The following is a 22,752-nucleotide window of genomic DNA, read 5'->3' as shown; positions in this document are numbered from 1 at the left end:
AATAATGATAATGATGTGCCATTTCTCTGTGGGCCAGCAGTTCCCACAGGCACCATTAAAGACAGCAATTATTAAGACCTCAGGTTCACCTACCTGTTGTCAAACCTTTAAGGCATTTCCATTTTCTGTACACAATCTCCTTTATAAATAAAAAAATGATTTTCTTTTCAGAAAGCCAGTGGCTGTGAACCCATTGATATGGCTGAAAACCCTATGATAGAGTTGAAAATCTAATGATATGGCAAGTTCTTCCTTCTTGAAGTTGCTTCAGATAAGCACAAGACTGCCATGTTAGGTAGTGAAGTAAAAATCTTGGGAACCAACTGATCAAAAATGTGTTATTGAAAGAAAAAAGGCAAAGTTAGTGACACCTGGATTATTTATTATTGAAACACGTGCAGGAAAAGATTAATTGGTGCAACTATATTTGTAGTCAAATAGTGTTTCTCTGAGGCAATTATACTTAGATAGAAATGGATATATTTGTACTGCAGGTCTCCAATGTATTGTTTCAGAAAAATGTAATATGAAGATTAGAGTTTTAAAGTGTTTTTTGGAGTAATATTTCACCCACATATTTGCTAGCATCTGGTGAGAAATGTAAACAGCAAGATAATGATTTACTAGTGGTACAATGCTAGCTGATGGTGTGTTAGTGGTGAAAATGAAGGGTACTGGTTTTGACAAAAGTATTGGATTCTGCACAGCTGTTTGGTAGAATGCAAAGAGGTATTATAGGATTATATACTTAAATTAGGGTAAAGTCAGGTAGATCCAATTTTTTTTTTTTATATATAGAAGTGTTTTCAATTGAAGCAGTTGTGTTTTCCAGCACAGTACCAGTTCTAGTAGCTCCCCTGAAATGGGTATTCTTGGCCACTAACCTAAGCAAATCCCATGAGTCGTATGTTTGTTTGCAGGCTGAATTGCAAAAGTGGTTTTAAAGCACTTTGTAATGGTTACAGCGTTGTTACTAAGTTAGGAGGCATAGTAAGTGGTGTAGATGGGAGCAGGAAGTTACAAAGGAGCTGAGTGAGTGGGCAAAACTATGACAGATGGAGTTAAATGTGGGGAAGTAAGATCATCCACTTTGGATCAAAGACAAATCGGCATATTTTCTTCATGGTGAGAGACTAGGAGCTGTGGAGGTGCAAAGGGATTTAGGTGTCCTTGTACATAAATCACTAAAAGCTAGTGCACAGGTTCAAAAAGGCTAATGTAACGTTGGCCTTTATCTGAAGGGGGCTGGAATTCACAAATTAGCAAATGATGCTTCAGTTGTACAGCTGGAATACTGTGTTCAGTTTTCAGGAAATATATATTGGCCTTGGAGGGTGTAGTGCACATTCACCATAATAATTTAAAGGGTTAAATTATGAGGACAGGGTGCATGAACGTAGCTTGTAATCCCTCAAATTTAGAAGGTTGAGGGCAATCCAATTGAGGTGTTTAAAATGATAGAATTTGATAGGGTAGATAAACTATTTCCTCTGGTGGGGGGTATCCAGAACAGGGGGCATAACCTTAAAATTAGAGTACGGCCATTTAGGAGTCAAATCAGGAAGCACTTTTTCCACATAAAAGGGTAGTGGAAATCTGGAATCTCTTACCCCAAAAGGCAGGGTCAATTTAAATTTTCAAGACTAAGATCAATAGATTTTTGTTAGGAAAGTGTATAAAGGGACATGGAGGAAAGGCAGGTAAATGGAATTGAGGTACCGATCAGCCATGATCTAATAGAGTGGTGGGACAGGCTCGAGGAGCAGTATCCTGTTAGGAGTATTGTGCTCAACAGGGGGCTGTTAGTACTAGGGAATGAAAAACTTTCCATTTCAGACACCCAGTCAGAATTAATCACTCCCAAGTACAGGACTTCTAAATGAAGAGTGAAGCTCTCACTACACTGGCCCAACGTGCCTCAGCCCGAGAAGAGAATTCCTTACCGCTACATAGGAAACCAACAGTCAACAGACAAGAGATTTTCACCCCATCAATATAGACTGAATTTGAACCCAAGTCCCATAGGTGAAAGATCAGTGTCTAGCCCACTGTGTCACCCAGTTCTAAGAGTATTTTTTAACAGGAATCTTATCAAAAGGAGGTGCATTGTGATTAACCCTCTCAGTGTTAAATATGATTTAACATCTGCAATTATTTGATGCTTTATAATGTCTATCAGAGCATTCCAAAGTGCTTCACATACAATAATTTGTAGAGTGAATTATGTAGATAAAATTGCTTTGTTTATGCTGAAAAAACATAGAAATAAGTAATACTTCCTTTATTGCAGAACATTAGTGAGCTGTTTTACAAAAAAAATAAAAGGTGTAAAACAAAAGGTAGGAAAGAGACTTTCAACAAAGATTTCAGAAATCCAACACAAAGACAACACTTCTCCTTGTGAAAATTAGGAAAAGGACCGAGTCCTGTTGAGATGGTCTTCGCTTTAATCTTCAAGAGTGGAAGGTGAGGTTTAACATGTCAGAATTCAGTTCCCATAAAAACAGGCATTTGGTCCAGGATGAATGAATACATGAAGTTGAAAGGAGGGAAAGTCGCTGAAGTCTTGTCTATGAGCGAGTGTACTTGCCCCAGATGTGCAGCATAAATACTGAAGCGATGAACAGTAGGCTCATAACAAGCACTGGAACAGGCCCACTGAGGAGAGAAGGGAAAAAATCAATACAAGCACACTTAAAAGTACTTACACCACTGCGAGCTTTTATAGTTTCAATGTCAATGCAATGACAGTAATATGAGGGACAAAAGAGACACCTAGTGGTACAGCAAGAGTACCCACACAATGCTAGTTTTACCAGCACTGTTGGGGGGAAAAAAGCATATCAAACACACACGCAGAGTTATTCCTGCTTCCTCATCTTAGGCAGGATTCTGTGCCCAGAACTATACAGCATGCATCATTCTGCCCATTAGTCACTTTAGATATGTTGTATTATGTAGTTTTTCTAAGTCTATTAAAAATGAGAGATAGTTAAAGATTTTAAACCCAAATGAAGAATATCAGAAAAAAAAACTGCGCCTACAATTTTAACCTAGGCACAATTTAGATTGGAAAACTAAATTTCCTCACAGCTTTGCTTTCACTTCTCCCTCCACCAGTGAAGTTAAAGCTAAATGTACCGGATCTACATTGCACGATAGTCCTCAGCAAGCATTAAAGCCCATAGCAGTTCTCTATCGTAAATCATCAAGCTCTGACACAAGCTTTAAGCTATCCAGACCCCAAAAAAGTAGATTTAATTACAACTTAATAATGCAGGACAGTTATCACAATACAGGAAACTTTGTGTTATCCGGAGCCGAACCGTCTGGCAAGCTGGAGCCACCGGCAAAAATCAGGAGCCGTTTTTTATTCTTTTCGTTTCTTTTATTTGCTTTTTTTGAACAGTCAAGCTCTGCAGGGTCTGCAGCTAAGCAACAGCTTCAGCTAGAGATGCTACAGAGACGCTTGCCGACTGTTTAGAGGCTGTTGCTAAGCAACAGGGTTTGTTGATTCATACGGAGATTAAAATCTCCGTATGTTTCAACATTAGCTCTGGAGTGTACGGCAGTTTTGAGGGAACGGCAGCAGCTTGGTCCCGTCGGTGCCGGATAGCACAAAGTTTCCTGTATTACATATTCTGAATTTTGCACACGAGCAGAACATCCCGTTCACATTCTAACCACACACAAAATTGTTCACAGCCGATTCTCATCAGCTTATGGGGAGATTGAATTTAAACAGCTATCAAGTTAATTGTGCAAATACAGAACCTCCCACTCTCACTGGATCCTAGTGGTTCTCTAGTTCAGAACCAGCACATTTTCCAATATCTAGAAGAGTTGTGTGTGAAGTGCAATTCATTTTTAGAAAACTGAAAAAAAACCTTGACGGCAACAACAAACTCGAGGGTGTGTACAGCAATTTTAAGTAACACTAGCTTCTGATTTAGATCTTAGCAAAACAAAGTGCAGTATCACACACAGCATAACCACACACACGTCCTTTTTATTATTGTCCATTTGCTCTGATCTTCCCTCCTAGTGAGGGGCTTAACTCAGGCATAAAATTAACAGACTTCACGCGAAGCTGCCTTTAAAATAGTTGAACACAGAAAGGCCCCTTTCTGCCCATAAACATTAAATACTGGTATCTAGAATCATAGAATGGTACAGCACAGAAGGAGACCATTTGGCCCATTGTGCCTGTGCCGGCTCTCTGAAAGAGCTATCCAATTAGTCCCACTCCCCTGCTCTTTCCCCATAGCCCTGCAATTTTTCCCCTTCAAGTATTTATCTAATTCCCAATGTATCCAATCTGATTGGCTATCAATGCCGCACATAGCATAAATTGGACTGGAACAGAGGGCAGGGAAACAGGTCACACCATCGTCAACACAATATTACTTCTATCGATCTGGGCAAGAAGAATTTGCAGGAGACATTTAAAAACTCAAGTTCTTGTACATGACAGCCAGCTCAGGATTATGAAGATATTATAAAAGAAAATTGATTAGCAAATGTATATAAAAAGCTCAGCTATATTAAAACAAATAGCCCATGTACTTAAATTGTGGATAAATAACCAAAGAGACAATTTAATTAAGGTAGAATTCACTGGTCTGCTTTTTACTTAAATTGAACGTTCGTTTTATAGAGTTAGAGACTAACAATATTCTGGGCCTTAAAATAAAGGCAGTCGCACACTGTCTTGACTATTGAATTTATTTTTTCAAATTCTGAACTCATCTGTCTCATTGCAGATATTGGATGAAGAATGGACTTTGACATAAAGCTCTTGTTTCATTTCCCATGTGTACAATGAGCACAAGGTATTGAAAGCCCCAGATCAATGTGTGCATATACGTTGAAACAGTCAAAGCTGATAAAACTCATCTACTACTGACATACATAACCAAGGTACTATTTGACCTTAAAAGAAGTATGGGTGAAAATACCCGAGAAACACCCTATATTACCCTAAACGGCAACTCATGCCACCTAACCAAATTTAAAAGATGAAACGTGAAAAGAAATAAAGACTTAAGGATTAATACAAATGTTGTTAAAGTGCATGATTAAAAACAGATACTTGCAAGGTGAAACACCCACCTTCAATCTTTTTGGCTAAAATGAATGAAGTAAAAAGCAATGAACACCACAAGTACTTCCCCCCACCCCAGTCAAGTCTTGAAGACAGCTATTTTGCCCCTTTAGTGTCTTACAAAGATTTATTGAAGATCTTCTATTAAGATAAGACTTTGAGGCTGTACAGGGAAGATCTTCAATGTGCATACACGCCAATGGGGTACATTCCCACTTACTGATACAGTCTGATGATAGGCAAGGGAGTCTAATGAATCATGTACACAATCACAGGGTACAACTCCTGTGATCTGCACAGAAGCCCTTCAATAAAGGATGCTGATAATACACACACATATTTCTTAATATGGGGTACATCTAAAGTTAGGCTTTGTACATTAGGGTAATATACCCCTAAACTGTTTCCCTTTAACCTACTTCTACATCTGTTATATCGCCCTGCCTCAGCTCATCCATGCCTTTGTTACCTCTAGACTTGACTATTCCAACGCTCTCCTCGCCGGCCTCGCACCTTCCACCCTCTGTAAACGTAACCTCATCCAATAGTACTGCCCGTATCCTAACCTGCGCCAAGTCCCATTCACCCATCACCCACCATGCTCGCTGACCTACATTGGCTCCCAGTCCGGCAACACCTCGATTAAAATATTCATCCTTGTGTTTAAATCCCTCCATGGCCTCCCCGCCCCCTCTATAACCTCCTCCAGCCCTACAACCCACCACGATCTTTGCACTCTTCCAATTCTGGCCTCTTGCGTATTCACAATTTTCATCGCTAAACCACTGGCAGCAGTGCCTTCAGCTGCCTAGGCCCCAAGCTCTGGAATTCCCTCCATAAACCTGTCCGCCTCTCTCTCCTCCTCCTTTAAGTCGCTCCTTTTGGTCACCTGTCCTAATATCTCTATGTGGCTCGTGTCAAATTTTGTCTGAGAACACTCCTGTGAAGTGCCTTGGGATGTTTTTACTACATTAAAGGTGCTTTATAAATACAAGTTGTTGTTGAAGTAGAGTCACTTGTCAGATTTAATCAACTAAATCAATCAATTAAAATCTGCTAAAAAAAGACTATATGCACACCCCCCCCTCACCTGTGGTTGCCAAATATGGGCAAGGAAAATAGTTCTGATCACAATGAGCAGAAAGCTACACACCCTAGTCAAGTTACTCTAAAGTTACAACATAGCCACAGATAGTCAGCTACAGAAATCTGGTACGAACAAGTTAAAATCATCTAAACCTCAGGTACGTGAAACCTTTTCCCATCTCCCCCAGTTTCTACAGCACTGACTAAATTTCAGAATCAATAACTGGACTTTAACCATGTCAAACTTTACTTAAAGCATTGAACTGTTTTGAGTGAAATCTCTTTTCTTGTTAAACTATAAAATTGGGAAAGCCATAGTTACCGAAGTACTTCCTTCCTTCAACCTAATCCCCAGTACTTACCGGTGATAACATATGCAAAACTGAGTCAAGAGAGTTAATGGAGGCCAATAAATACAATAACTCACATCACCAGTTATTACTGTCAAATAAATTTAGTGTAAAGAGCAATCATGTCTTATGGTACAAATCAGTAGTGGTAGTCTTGCTTTGGCTCTGTAGAAGTCAAGGTGAATTTTGTCCAGTTAAAACAGTTGATGGGTCACATGTCATTTAGTTTTCTTGAGTGTCTTGAATTCTCATTTCTGTAGCCCAACTCCCTAAAGAAATGGCGTAGGATGTGATTTAATCAGCTTATCATAGCACATCTTATCTCACTGTAGAGAACCTGAGGCAGGCATCACGTAGGAGATAATTTATTTTTAAAAAGATAAAAAGACCAAATTTAAAAGGTCACTCAATGTGGGAGTTAAGAGACAGTTGTTGTTTTTTCTATTCATCAAAAAGACTGTATTCTAAATTTCAGCTTGCACAGCATTCTATTTTTCATCCTTTGAAACACACGAGACTGCATTTAGGTTACTGCCCCAATCATAACCTGCTGCATGGCTACAAAGTTCAGAATGCAAAATAATAACTCCATTTATTTGTAATTGTATGGCAATTTAGTTGTCAAACTAAAAAGGTGGGATGCTTATGCAACTCTATTTTACATACATTTCATCCTGCAATGCTGATCATTTAATTATAAATTAATTCAACCTGTATAATATCTCCATTTAGTATCCTGTATGGTAAACTTGCAACAATGCACTAGGTTAATCAATGGGGCCAACAGGCTGTTAAAAGCAGGATCTTTACTGATGGACCTCTAACCAGCAAACTGTTAAATATTCTGGCACATTAAACCATCCCGAAGAACTAGAAATTCAACAAAAATCAATAGAATATTCAGTACTCAAAATAACTGCTTGGCACTGCTTTACATAAATGTGAGACTTCAATCCTCACACAAAGTAAAAGAGGAATTGGTCATCTAGTTCAAAACTGGTTCTCTCTTTACTTTTACCTCCAAACACAATTTTTTTTTAAACTAACAGCAATACCAATGGACCCACAAATCTCACCCATTAGGTTTTCAAAGGAAAGTATTATTTTACGTTAAGCCAGCACCATTGTATAACAAAACTGTATTGTGTGATTAGATCTGCTACTTGTTTCTGCACAAGGAATGCAAGACAATAATGAAAGATAACTAGTCACCCTCTCACTCAAAAGTAGCAAAGGCTTGAAACTAGTCTTTTTTTTTTAAGTTGGTGATGGCACGAGGCATGGAGGTGTTCAACGCAGGAAAGAACATTTTTAAATTGTAAAGGAATACTTGTGGAATTACTGAGCAAAAGCGGTATGATGCTGGTACTTATACTATCCTAGGTACACATGAAAACCTAAATTAATAAGCTACTCGGAGAGCAAGTATCAGAGAAAGAACGAAAGGAAAAAAAACCTAGTAATTCAAATAAAGACAGAAAGTGAGAGGTCTCAACATTTGTAAAAAGAAATGCTAACCCGTCTTTGCACTTCACAAATGACGATGATCTGCTTTGTATTTTCAACATTTCCTGTTTTTATTTATGCTAGCAACTGTTAGGCCAAGAACAGTTAAAGACCACAAAACTAGGACCAGAGTTGCTTAATTTTTACTTTTCAGCAAAATCCAAGTGCTACAAGATAAATGTTTTAAAAAGAGTCTCACTCCAAGATTCCTTTCTTTAAAAAAAAAAGTTGCAAGAATTAAATCTAGATTTGTTTTTTCCCTTTCTTTTTAAAAAAAGATTGTTTAAAAAGTCAAGCTCGAGGACATCAGGGTATTTACCTTTTTTGTCTCTCACATGGCAAATGTTGATGATTCTGCCATTTACATCTAGTCATCTTTTATTTCTTAACTTGTCCCATTACCATCTCCTTTTGCCTTGCACCATCATCCCTTTTGTCTTTTAATCTCTCCTCCTTCCACCCTATCACAGACCTTCCCTTTTGTTCTTTCCTCCCCTCCCCCTTTCCCTGCCCTTGCTTAAAAATCTGTTCCATCTCTAACTTTTCCCAGTTCTGACAAAGGGTCATCGACCTGAAACGTTAACTGTGTTTCTCCACAGATGCTGCCTGACCTGATGAGTGTTTCCAGCATTTTCTGTTTTTATTTTAGGATATTTACCTTGAAAGGTTACTGTTAAGTTACTGTTTCTAACTCTGCAAGAGAACTGAAGTAACTTATTAAAACAGCTCCAGAATTGTACATTCTACCCAGGGAAATAATGTTACATCACATTAAGTCAATAACTGTTTCCTGTACTCTTGTATAGTCCTCTATATAGTGAACTGTATGATAGGTTAGGGTATTTTTTTTAAATAATGGAAGTGTAAACAGAGCAGGTTTACTGTGAATCTTTGGTCTTCTCAGAAGCTGAAGCTTTAATGCTAATGCCATTATAATGTTCCTCCTGTGCTATCCCAAGCTAAAAAACATGCAATAATTTTACTGATGTCTTACAACCAATTGAAATGTGTCTCATCCCTCCCATTTATACCACAGTTGCAGTTTCACACTAAACCATCACATGCAGTTATGCACTTTGCAGTAAAAACTCCCACCTCCTGCATCCTTTTAATGTCAGCCACATGAACTTCCAAGTTGTAAGCCAGAATAATAAGATTGCTATTTACGAGTCATACCAGGAGATTGAATGGAGAGGGGAGGAAGCTTGTTAAGCATGGAACATTTAGTATATAAACAAGGAAGGGGGCAGGGGAAAGAGAGAGCAAACAAACAAGTGTAAACATTGAAAATTAAAATCCAATTAAACGCCAGTGCAGACATGGCAATTCTAAATACAAGAATGTAGAGGAAGGATTATTAGACTAATCAAGAAGCTCAAGGATAATTCATTTGATAACCTAATACAGTAAACAGCAGTCAATACTCCTTCCGTTATGGATAAGTGAGAGTTATTGCAGATGAGACTTATGTATCCTATTGAATCATATTGAGTTAGACAAGAGTGAAGCTGAAAGAGTTGTAGCAGCTAATAGATCTGGCACTCAGTAAAGTAGGATGTCATGTAATGTAAAAACTACACAGTGCTTTGGTCAGTCCACATTTTCAGCACTGTATCCAGTTTTGGCTGCTGAGACACAACTAAGGTCATTGAGTGCTTCCAGCATTTTCTGTTTTTATTTAAAACATTTCAAGTCCTGGAGATGCTGCAGAGTCCGAAGATAGATCCATGAAAGAACAGAGTTCTAAGGAAAGACTGGAAAAGCTTGGGCTTTTCAACTCAGAGGTAAGCAACTGAGAGGGGACCTCGGGAGGTACAAAATATAGTGAACAATATAGAAAAAGGTAAATCGAGTACTACTTCAAGTAATCTAACTGCAGGACAAGGGGCCACAGGTTCAAAACAAATTTGGGACAGATGCCAGGAAGTTGTTCTTCATTCAAAAAAGTGATCAATACATGGAATGGACTTCAAGGTAGGGTAGTGGAGGCACAAACTTGGAAATCACTTAAACAATTGGATGTTGACAGAAGGTTTTCCGATATGGATGAACTAAGAAGGCTGAATGTTTTCCTCATCCATAATTATCCTGTGATTAGCTGTGGCTCAGTGGGTAGCACTCTCGCCTGAGTCAGAAGGTTGTAGGTTCAAGTCACACTCCAGAGACATCAGTAGAAACATCTAGGCTGACACTCCAGTGCAGTGCTGAGGGAGTGCAGCACTGTTGCAGGTGCCGTCTTTTGGATGAATCGTTAAACCGAGGCCCCGTCTACTCTCAGATGGACGTAAAAGATCCCATGGCACTATTTCAAAGAGAGTGGAGTTCTCCCTGGTGTGCTGGCCAATATTTATCCCTCAATCAACATCACAAAAAAAGATTATTTGGTCATTATCACATTGCTGTTTGCCAAGCGCAAATTGCTGCCGTGTTTCCTACATTACAACAGTGACTACACTTCAAAAATACCTCATTGGTTGTAAAGCGCTTTGGGATGTCCTGAGGTCGTGAAAGGCGCTATATAAATGCAAGTCTTTTTTTTATTGCAATATTAGCAGTTTGAGAGCACAGGCTCTGCAGTACCAGAGGCAAACCCTTGCAAGGTTACTTGTACAGCAAGATCAGGAGATTAACTGTACAGGGACAATGCACTTCAGATAACTAAAGAGTGGGTGGATCTAAAAAGTAAGTGATCAGAGTTGCTTCTCTCTGATCTTGTGCTTTTGTGTTTCTATTCCAATTACAAACTCCTAGCATCATTATATTTTATGGGTTCTAGGCTGAAGATTTAATGTTGCAACTAATTTGTTTATATTTACACACAATATACTCCGGCAGATTTCGGTCTGATCCGACCTTTACTACATTTTAACTATGGCACTCTTGCGGGGGTTTTGAACCTACCAAAAAAGCAGCTCATCTCCAGAACGTGTTTTTTTTTTTTTAAAGAAGTGAGGGGATCTTCATTTTCTAATGAAGGTAAAAGATGCAGTACAAGACATAAATCTGGAGAATTACTGTAAAATACATCACTAGCTTAAACCCAACAGTGTATGGAATCTGAATTAACACCAATGAGATTCACTCATTAACCTGGGTGCCTTTAGCATCAGTGGGTATATTAATGCAGCTCCGTCATACGATCAGGTTCAGTAATTATTCCAAGCCAGTCGGCTCAAAGATGTCATCAGCAATTATTGTTTAGTAAATAAACAAAAAAATGGTTAGCGAAAAATGAGGATGATGTTATAGGGATTAGGATATTAATAGCACACGTTGGCTGATTTTACAGCAATGCAATCACACATAGCTAGAAGAATGAAGATTGTGTTGTGATTCAGTGTCCATAGGATGCACTTACACTTTAAGCCCAGGAGAATCTTCCGTGTAGAACCGCCACATACCCCCAGTGCCCGTGGAGGTGGTTCGACCAGCACGACTCACTGCACTACTGGTGGCTTTCCTGTGAGGGAGGGGAAAGGAAAAATAGACATTAGCTGCACATCATACTATAAACCCCTTACTAAGCACTGTAATCAGGGGCAGTATTTTGTTAGCAGGAACCTCCTTTTACCCAAGATTAGAGTCATTTTGACAGGTCCAATTAAAATAATTTCTGGCAATAGACAGTGGATTTCCTTACTGGGTGTTCACAATCCTTAGCTTTACAAACTGTATTTCTTTTGCTTTTCTTCCCTAATCCAAATATTACAGTAGAAAATGTAAAAATACATACAGTACATGGAATATTACTTCACCCCCTAAAAAGTACCTCTTATTTCTGCGCAAAAATAAAGCTCTACTCAAAACACTATTTTAAGAGGAGGTTGGTACTAAAGCTTAAAACTCTTAGCTAAAAGCTAAAAATTTGCAAGCACAAGAACAGATGGCAATGCTGAGCAGCAGAGCGCTCACATTCAGTGCGGTGGAGTTGGATGGGGGTAGGTTTGAGTGGGGCTCCATTCGGTTCCCAATTCAGGCCATCTTTAACATGGAGGATGTGGCACCTCCAGATTTTGGGGGGGGAGGGAGTGGCACCTGGGTAGTTTTCGTCACCTCCCGTCATGTAGGGGACATTGGGGCAAGTGCAGTCCCGTTTAGGCCACCCACTCGACTGCAGGTATTTGGCAAGGCTAATGAAGAAATGGGGAGTAAAAATACAAAAAGAAACCAGGTTTGGAGGGTGGGGGGCTACCCAAATATCATTAAAACTCATTTTTGTAATGAAAAATGAAGATTTATGGGCAGATTGATTGACAAGTTTGCTACTTCAAGACAACATTAGGGCCCACCATTTATAGGCAAAATGATGTAGCATGTTAACAATATTAAGCAGTTTAAGACCTAGGAATAGACTACTGGGTATTGGAGATAAATACAATGTGATATTTTAATTGAAGGGCCTAGTGGTTTATAACGATCATCTTAATGCAGAGATTACAGCCTGGAAAACACTCCATGTTGTCTTATTTATAATATACCTTTTTAATATGGGTGAATGCATGCTTCGATCTGGATTTTTTTTTTTTTTTTTTTTATAAACTTGAATGCTCAACAAGATAGATTCACATATTTTATGAAACTGTATATTTCCACATATATGTGTGGCAGCCATTGTACATTTTGATTGTATGATGCTTGCAGAAGGATGACATCGATAGGTCCAGGTTTCTGCGACTGTGCTTACTCTGGGAGTAATGTGGGCCACAGGGTTGAGGCAGCCGATTTGGTCTGGTTTCCAGAGGTTAATTAGACCTGGAGACCAAGGAGAGGAAGAGCCCTGCATATTAGTGGTCATGGTGGTTGGGAGTGGAGATCAGGACCTCCCCATCAACATTGTACAGCTAACCTTTCACAACAGACCAAAACACCCCATTGCCACACCAGCCCTCTCAATCTGGAAGGAGGTTGGTGCCTTCTTGAAGATCCCACCGGGTCTAACACCTATCTCCTCAATTACTTCAGTGATATTCACAGCCTGGCATCAGAAAGGGATCATCAGATTAGGTCAGATCCTCCAGGGAGGGCCAGATTATCCCTTTCCACCACCTAGCTGACAAATTCCTCCTGTCCCAGCATGACGAACACCACTATCAGCAGATGAAGCACCATCTCCGGAACCCTGCAATACTTTGCAGACTTAATGAGAGTCAACCCCGCGGGGCTCATCCTCCTTTCTCCAGCAGTCACTTGCATCAGGAATTGTTGTTCAGTAATTTACACCAAGGACAAGTAGAAGTGCAGACTAAAAAACAAATAGCACACAACATATTTGAACTCTTTGTCTAATGTGGCATGCATTTATTCAGCATATAAAATTTGCACAAATAGCTTGCCAAAATGCTGCTGCATCAATTGATTTGGCCACCTGTGTTTCAGCCAACATTGGCTGAAACAAAGAAAAAAAATAGCAGGCACGATGTGAAGCTCCCTGTAATGTGACAGGCATTTCAAGAGTCCTGTGAATCGAAACTAATCTTGTATCAATGTTCTACCTCCACACATTCCATTGGGATACAATGAGGTTCGCTACTGATACAAGCAGGAGTAATGCTCTCAGTTTGATTGCATTGTTGTCATCTCGGAGTTCAGACTTTATTTAACCCTCTTTATCCTGAGGGCTTTAGATCAACAAATAATAAAAGATGAAGCTCAAACTACCAATTAGATCAACAAATAATAAAAGATGAAGCTCAAACTACCAATTTCCATCAATGTTGTATTTTGGAACTGTTGCACGGTGCAAAATTTATAATGAGCATTAATTAAACTGAAGAGAGTGATAGACAACACAGTGCCTTATCTTGCAGCACAACAGTGGTGGGCCACAGATCTGATCATTCTCTCTACAAAACTCCCAAGCACAGGCCAGGAATCATGTTTTTTTTGGTGAGGGAAGGGGTCAAAAAAGAGAGAAAAGGAAACTAGGAGGCCAAGTCATTGCCAAGCAACTCAAACACCTCCTAGTGGCCAAGAGCAGTATTGGCATCAAGTGTTGCATCACCTCCCATAGCTGGTACATGGCCCAGCAAGGCAGACTGGGGAGGAGGGGGAAGGGTGTTGAGAAAGACTGGAAATATGAAGCTGGCTTTCATTTTAGAGTTCAAAACAAATCCTAGCAGTGTTCACATTGTACACCAAAATTGAGAATGGACTAATTGAAGTGAAAGTTTTCAGTAGCTCTTTGCCCTTTTCAAGGCAGTGGAAATTGTCTGCAGGCGTAAATTGAAGCCTGGGACTTCTTCCCATTGCTAAGCATGCTAACTGAGTTTACACTGCCTGTACTGGAGGATCAGACAGCAAACGTAGTGACTAAACTGTCTCGGAAATGACCAAGAAAGTTACAATACTCAACGTTGGAGGGCTTTATTACATACTATGGGGCATTTCTGCAATTCAAAGTACAATGGTTTGACTTGTAGCCAGAAATTAGTATTTGTTTTATTCAATTTTGAGCGTTTTTTTTAAAGGACCGACGAGACCAAAATGTGTTTTTAAAAAAAAAATAGTGGCCCGTATTTTCCGATGCCTATGAGTGTGTACAGGCTATGTACACACCCATAGGGACATCGGAAATGTCGGTTTCAGGCATGCAAGGTGCATGTGCTGAAAACCGGCATTTCCGATCAGTCAAGAATGCTCTTGACAGATCGGACGCCTGCCCTGGAGAAGGGCCTCTGCGGGTGGAGTTCTGCTTTCTGCAGAACCTCCGCCCGCTGAAATCACTTCAAAATCTTACGCCTGGTAAAAGCAAGCGTAAGGCCTGCTTTTACCAGCATAAGAGTTGAAAAAAGTAAAAAAATGTTTTTCACTCATTTATAATTTTAAAAATACTTTAAAAAAAGGTAAGTTTATTTTTAGCTCCGTAAAAAACATTTTTTTCAAAAAATTACATTTTTGTTTAAAATATTTAATTTAATTTAAGTTTAACTCATTTTAAAAACATGATTTAAAAAAATGTATTTAATGTTTTTGGGGTGATCTCCATTCATACATTTGACAGGTCTATCTGTCAAAAGTATGAAGGGAGATTCCCTTCTCCTATTGGCTGGCCTGGCCCACGTGATCTCAGGGACGCTTGCGAACCGCATGCGCCTCTGGGATACCTGGGCCCTGCGCATTTCAACTGTGGAGAGGCCCAGGATCGGATGTGTCCGGACCTCGGGTGCCCTCAGGTTAAGGGCGTAGATATTTTTCCGATAGGAGGCTTCCTGCGTGCGGAAGCCTCCTATCAGAAATTACGGGCCATTATATTTGTTGCCAAATTTTGACATTGAAGCATCTACAAGACAAGGAGCTCAACATTCCTTGTTTCACAGAAAAATGCCTGTTTTTCAAAATTAAATTGTGCAATTTCTGACAATACCATTTTGTTAACAGCAATGGAAAAAAAAAAGCCAATCACAATGTACAATGGGCCGGATATTCCGATCCCTACGGGTGGGTACGCGCTGTGTACCCACCCGTAGGGACATCGGAAACGCCGGTTTCAGGCACACACTGCGCATGTGCTGAAAACCGGCATTTCCCCCCGACAGATCCTCCGCCTGCCCGGGAGAAGGGCCTCTGCGGGCGGAGAGTTCTACTTTTTGGAGACCCTCCGCCCACAGAAAACACTTACAATTCTTACGCTTAAGAGTTGAAAAAAAGTAAAAATTAAATTTTCCCACTGATTTATCATTTAAAAATACTTTTAAAAAAAGCTAAGTTTATTTTTAGCCTCTTAAAAACTTTAATTATTTTTTTCAAAAATTTAATTGTTTAAAAGTTAATTTATGTAATTTCAAGTAATTTTAAAAATGTGATTTAAAAAAAAATTATTTGAAGTTTTACTATGTTTTGGGGTGATTTCCATTCATATATTTGACAGGTCTTCCTGTCAAATGTATGAAGAGAGATTCCCTTCTCTGATTGGCTCCCCATGGCCCACGTGATCCCAGAGACGCTGCGAACTACCTGCACCTCTGGGATACGTGGGCCCTGCGCACCGGCAGTTTGGAGGCCCAGCAGCGGAACTCTGCGCCTCCCGGGAGCCCTCAGGTAAGGGTGCAGATTTTTGCAGATCACAGCCCTCCGCCCGCGGGAGGCCTGCGATCGAATATTTGGGCCATTATTAATGATCCTTTAACACTTCTCAAGCAGCTAACTAGCCACTTAACCAGTACAAATGTTGAAACTTGTTAATCCAGCCATGGAGTGAACTACTTGCGGTTAAAACAACTAAACATCAACAAAGCAAAGCATGACTCAATGATAAGCGCCTATAATCACTGGAAAACTCTGATGCAGTAACGCAAGAACATTCTTATTATTGGTGGATGACCTCCAAATATGTAAAGGCAACTCAAAACTGTGGCAATACAAAAGTAGGGTATGATTATTGCTGCAACATATCAGTACAACATAAATGAACAAAAAGGAAAGTTGTGAAAAATCTCCATGCGCCAGAGAAATATTGGCAAGGTTGTAGCAAGTAATATTTGAGACACGAAAATAGCAAGGTTGTGCAAGTTACTTTATATATGGGAATATACAATATACTGCAGGAAGGAATTTGCTTGGGAACATCACCGGCATTGCTTCTGTGTCCCCAATGCTCATTTACTGGCAGAAGAGGGAGCCAGTGGTGGACCCAATGACATTAAGCAACTCACTCCATATGAGGAAGTCATCACTGAATTTGTTTGGGAGGGACAGTTTTGAAGGCATTTGGAACATAGGAGATTTGAGTGGAGCGCAGAACTAATTGGGAGGGGGTGGGGGGAGGGTAGGGAAGAGATCTAACAAGCCAAAGAGTTTTAGGAAGAGAATTCTAGAATGCATGATTACGATGGCTGAAGGCGCTACCACTGATTTTGCGGGGGGGGGGGGGGGGGGGGGGGGGGGAGGAAATGGAGATTGGGGTTGGGGCTGTTTCACAGTAGGCTAGTCAGAAACCATAGGATTCAAGTTGGGACATAGGGCTAGAGAAAGTTACAGACACAAGATGATGTAAGGCCAAGGAGGGGTTGTAAATATGGATGAAAATTTTGAAATCAATGTGTTTGATGGGGTGCCAGTGGAGGTCAGGGCGATCAGACTTAGTATCGAATAGGATACAGGTGGTGGAGCTCTGGACGAGACAATGTTGGAGAGGCCAAACCTGGAGGTCACAATAGCATGAAAGAGGGCTTCAGTATCGGCAGTCCTTGTGACAGATAGGGCACGGGGATGGAAGTTCACCTCAGAGTCAAACAGTACAACAAAATTTGCACTTTCAGATTAAGCCCAATTGAACAGCCAGGGAAATCGAATCAGGGTTCAGGTGTGAACTTTCTGGCTTTGGTCTTGTCAATGTTGAGCTGGAAAAATATCTGGCTCACCCACAACGTGACGTGGATAAGCAGTCAAAGCACATCAACAGTTACGTTACGGTTGGTGATGAACAGGCAAAACTGGGCATTATTAGCATAAATATGATCACTAACCCTGTTCTTTCTTTCAAATAGAGGTGCTACTGCAGCAATGTAGGAGGGAATCATCTGCCTTCTTACACACAATAGTTAGTGCGAGAGAGTCCAACACCTGGATATGCACGGCCATCTCTCAAGAGCAATATCAGGTAGCAACATCTATCTGAACCAGTCTGCCACTAAATATGTGATATTTGGAGATCTCATTTAAGCAGTCCATAGGCACAGTAGGCCTCACGATTGTTGCCACTGCTGCCATGGTGACTTTGGGGTTTAAACTTCCAAGATACAGGCAGGGTTATCATCAACGTAGTTGGAGAAGATCAGGCAACCATATATAGGGACACCAAAAGCTCATAGATGCACAGCATTTTATGTTTACACATTGACGAGTATCAACATGAAATGCACTCCACCTGTTGCATCTGTGCAATGGAACAGGGGCAATCAATTGGTACTTATATCAATAGAAATTTTGTGCCACCACAGAGCCAAGCATTGCACCAATGACAGCAAGCACCAGCTCTGAAATTTCTACACCCACAGCAAATGAACTACCTAGCACTAATGGGCTATTTGCAGATCTAAGTATTGGCCCTCTGTGTCCCCTACGGATCACCAAATGGCTATACAGTCATCTACTAGAACTACTCCCCTAACTAGTACATTTAGCAGTAGCACACATCCACAAACAAGACAGAGAATTTCACAACATTCCTGGGGTTAACTTGGCAGCAAAATGCATTAATATTTAAATCACTAGCAATGCACAACTAAATGAAATGAATTTGCTTTTTAAAAATCAAGTTGAAAATAAAGTATCAGTTATTTAAAAATCAAACTAATTGTCCAACCCCTATGATGTCCCACTTGGGTGTCCCGAAAGATCCATGCAACTAAACAGTCGATGGCAGTGGTGACATTCGCAAATTGTGAGTAGTGCACTGAGCAAGGTTAACTGTCCTTTCACGTCTTCATGTTGAACTTCAGCCTCCTTATGCCTTGCTCCTCTATGATGTCAGGCAGCTAACTGTTGCTGGACTCCCAGTGCCTGGGCTAATACTGCTACAACTCGTGTGCCTCTTATGGCCTCCACATATATAAACGGATATTACATCCATATTCTCAGACAGAAAACTCCTATGCTCTATTTACTTCTCTCCCTGTTGTGATGATCCTTAAAAGTTTTCCCCCTCATTAAGCGCTGGGCTGAGCTGAAGTAAAATAATCATTTTTCGACTTGACTGAGCAGTTTGGAACACTACACAAGTTCATCGTCAATTACTTTTAATAAGTAGAAATTAGGACTTTTTTTGCTCAGAAACGTGCATGAATCACCAATTAGCATTTTCTCCAGGCCACTTTTTACTTGTGAAATTTTTCACCAAAATTAGCAGAGGGAGGAAATTCAGGTCCACCTGCTAGGGATGAGAAACATCGAAAAGATTTGCAAAATTTTCAATGGTTCTAAAGTTTGATTTTACAGATATTTTACAATTTGTATTTTATCCAACTAAATATTAATATATCACAACTTACACAATTTCAAACATTTATAAGTATTCCAAATTTTTTTTTACCCACTTCTCTGGCACACAGGTGGAAGCCAACTGTACCACCCCAACTGCTGAAACTACTTAACTTAGCACAGCCCAAGACTTAAACCAAAGATCTTCTGCTCTGTATGGCTTACTACTATGTTGAACAATGTTTCCACTCCTTAAGCAATTAGGGAACTTAATACTTTCATATATAAAAACAATTTGCCTACTCTTTTCACTCATCTACTAAAAAGAAAAACATATTCCACACTGCCATCAAGTATATTAATTTTTAGCCCCTACATCTCACTGTCATAAGAGGAAATAACAATTGCTCATTACAATAACCATAATATTTATTCAAACCAAACACTAAACTACATCAGATCTAATGAAGAGCTATACTCAAAACATTAATGTTGTTCCTTTTTCCACAGATGCTGTCTGTCATGCTGATCATTTCCTGCATTTTTCTGTTGCTACATCGTTGATATTTTCCCATTAATTTTGTTTTGCAAAAACGCAATTGAAATCACATCTTAAGAAAAAAAAGTCAAAATTATCAGTAACAGAGTTAACGGTCATTAGTATGCAAGAAATTACTCTGAAATTAAATTTTACTTTCTAATACTCAACCTATAAAATCCGTAATTGATCTCCTAACCCCACATTTGCATTAAAATAAATTAGTAAAATAAAAAAGGGGTGAAATGTACTGCATGCCAAGTACAGAAGATTGTGCAGATTATTTTGTACGCGTGCATAACTCTTGACCTTCAAAGGGTTCAAGGCCATCTTTTAACGGGCATCGTCTTGCTCAGAGAAATGAGCAGTTGTTAATTGCTGAGAACAACCTAAGCTAGATTATCAATAGTAATCATATTATCAATGTAAAGATCGAACTGTATCCAACTTGCACTCCCCCATCATGTTCGATATTACGAAGAACAAATGCCAGACAACAATGTCTCAAAGTACTGCATCACTTTGATGCGGTGGCTGCTCCAAATTATTTACCTCTGTCTCACTGTGGATCCACCACCAGCAGCCCGGGGTGCCACAGCTTTACTGGGCGATCGGCTAGAGGCACCGACATTTGTTGCACTTGCAGCAGGTCCAGGCTAAAAAGGGCAAAAGAAGATATTAGCACAAAGGGAATAAAATGCTCTTTCGATACATTATAAGCAGTAAACATCTACTAAGATCCAAAGTAGGAAGCACAACCTACCAATACAGTAGATAAAAGTGCATGTCCAAAGTATTATCAATTGGGACTGATCATTTTGTTTCCAAGAAGTACATTGAATTTGAGCCATATATTACAAACAGGACAGGATATCTGTACAGGAGTTGTGAATAAAATGGTTTCTTGATCTTGGGTCTTAAAGGAAAACAGTAGTGAAGCAAAATGGGGTAACTACCATCACCATAAAGTACATTGATCAATTCTTCATTGCAACTCTGAATCCCTATAGCTTCCAAGGTCAACATCCCCAAACTCACTGAGTTAGCTGAAGGGATTACTGTGGACTCAGGAGATAGTGTCATATTTAAAATGGTTGTGTTGGGTGGTGTCAAGTTGCATGCATGGAACACATCCACTAGTTGCCACTATTCTTTTTCACAGGCAGACGAATAGGCAGGTTTTATTTTAACACACTCCCACATCTCCGGGAACAAAATTAATTAAAATATAATTTTAAAGAAATCCCAATTTGGTTTGTAAAAAGATCAGCTACATACTAATTATTAACATGGAACAGTCGTGCAAGGATCACATGTAATGGATTACTTTTGAAGTAGTCACTATTATATATCAACCAATTTCCGACAAAACAACAAATGAAGTTACAATAGGGCAATCTGTTTATGGTGGTGTTGAAGGAGTAAGGAATGTTGGCAAGAATGCTGGAAGAACTCAAATACAATAGCAAAATACTGCGGATGCTGGAAATCTGAAATAACAAGCGCAGGAGATGCAACACATGCCCTTTTACCTCCTCCCTTCAACTGTCCAGGGCCCCAAACAGCCCTTCCAGGTGAAACAGCGATTTACTTGTACTTCTTGCAATTTAATATACTGTATTCACTGCTCACGATGCGGTCTCCTCTACATTGGAGAGACCAAATGCAGATTGGGCGACCCTAAGCTTCCGGTTGCCTGTCAATTTAATTCACCACTTCACTCCCACTCTGATCTCTCTGTCCTCGGCCTATTACATTGTTCCAATGTAACTCAACATAAGCTTGAGGAACAGCACCTCATCTTTCGATTAGGCACTTTATAGCCTTCTGGACTCAACATTGAGTTCAACAATTTCAAACTATAATCCCTGCCCCCATTTTTCATGCTGTATGATTTTGCCATTCCCATTTGCAACATTTTATCTTTCCTGCCTCTTACAAAAGCACAGTATATTCCTTCAATTCCTTCCTCTCCCCACCCCCCCCTTCAATTCCTTACTCTCCCCCTTGATATCTGTTACATCTCCAGCTTTTTCCAGTTCTGATGAAGGGTCCCAGACCTGAAACGTTAACTCTGTTTCTCTGTCCATGGATGCTGCCTGGCCTGCTGAGTATTTCCAGCATTTTCTGTTGTTATTGCTGGAAGAACTCCCTGCTCTTTAAATAGTACTATGGGATGTTTGAACAAGCAGACATGGCTTCAACTTAGTGTTTCAACTGAAAGGTGGCATGTCCAATAATGTAGCACTCCCTCAGTACTACACTGAAGTGTCAGACTAGATTATGTGTTCAAGACTGTAGTGGAGCAAAATTGAGTCAAGGTGACATTTACATCAAATGTCTTTCCCCTGTATTCGTTCAAATAAATCATCTAATTCATTATTTAGCAAACTTGGAAATCTATCACACATGCACGTTATGGAGCACAGAACAGGATTCAGACTTCTCTCCCTACCAGACCTTTTATTTCCATATAATTCTAATGTGAAGATAACAAGCTGAATACAAAATTCTGAGAATGGAAATAACCACAAACACACACACAAATTTACACTTACACCAATAATATTCCATATATTGTAAGCCCATTTCATTTTAAGGAGTATTCAAACAAAACATATTCACACTGCAGAATATACTGCAAATATAACGTATTTAAAGCCATCTGGGTTTTGATTATTGCTGACGTGGCTTTATTACAACTCCGAAATCTTCTGATGGGTTCAAACAAACAAATCGAAATGCTAACTAGAGCATGCACGTCTATCTTATACATAACAAACGGTGGGGGAAATCACTCCCTCCTGAAAGATACAGAATAAAGTTGAAATATTGAATTTGCGGCGGAGAGACACTGAAGGCCTTGATGCGGCGGTCATGTCTAAATTGCCTGCCTGCCTGCCAGCCAGCCAGCCAGCCTCGCCCGTCCATCCTCCCTCCCCCCCCCCGGAACTCTGGCCCATTGAAAGAACGTGTCCCTGGAGCTTCCCGCGCGGTGGAACGCCAGGAACAATGCCCGTTACCATGTTAGCGCCGCTGTCCGTTCGAGCCTCACTCCCCGGGTCCGACAGTTAAAGAGCGAGCGCCTGCTGCTGACCAGCCCGAATGTGGCCACGACACACAACTCAGGCCCCCTCCCAGAGCGTTGGCGCCCTTACACCGCCTGATAAAAATCAACAACAAAACACGAAAAAATAAACATCAAACATTGTAAAATAAAAAAATCCGCACCCGGTTACATTTTTAAATGT

General features: G+C 40.0%; 1 protein-coding gene across 1 annotated transcript; it reads right to left on the bottom strand.

Moving 5' to 3' along the window:
• Positions 1-2,266: 2,266 nt before the first annotated feature.
• sec61b (SEC61 translocon subunit beta) lies at positions 2,267-22,664 on the bottom strand. The gene is made up of 4 exons (XM_085988181.1): positions 22,525-22,664; positions 20,054-20,157; positions 11,405-11,506; positions 2,267-2,658 (listed from the first exon to the last, which is right to left on the bottom strand). Exons 1-4 carry the CDS (start codon positions 22,525-22,527, stop codon positions 2,571-2,573), a joined length of 297 nt encoding a protein of 98 aa, XP_085844307.1. The 5' UTR covers positions 22,528-22,664; the 3' UTR covers positions 2,267-2,570.
• Positions 22,665-22,752: the final 88 nt, after the last annotated feature.

Source organism: Somniosus microcephalus, chromosome 5 (genome assembly GCF_052327205.1).
Source record: "Somniosus microcephalus isolate GS21.2 chromosome 5, FLI_Smic_1.0, whole genome shotgun sequence".
Classification (NCBI taxonomy): domain Eukaryota; kingdom Metazoa; phylum Chordata; class Chondrichthyes; order Squaliformes; family Somniosidae; genus Somniosus; species Somniosus microcephalus.
The sequence above is the reverse complement of the archived record's forward strand: the minus strand, read 5'-3'. Positions and strand labels throughout refer to the sequence as shown.

Excerpts from the sequence above, each read along its gene's own strand:
- sec61b (XM_085988181.1), bottom strand. Across the intron at positions 11,507-20,053 it reads GGATCCACAGTGAGACAGAG|GAAAGCCACCAGTAGTGCAG; the intron begins GTAAATAATTTG and ends CCTCCCTCACAG. Across the intron at positions 2,659-11,404 it reads GATTCTCCTGGGCTTAAAGT|TGGGCCTGTTCCAGTGCTTG; the intron begins GTAAGTGCATCC and ends TTCTCTCCTCAG.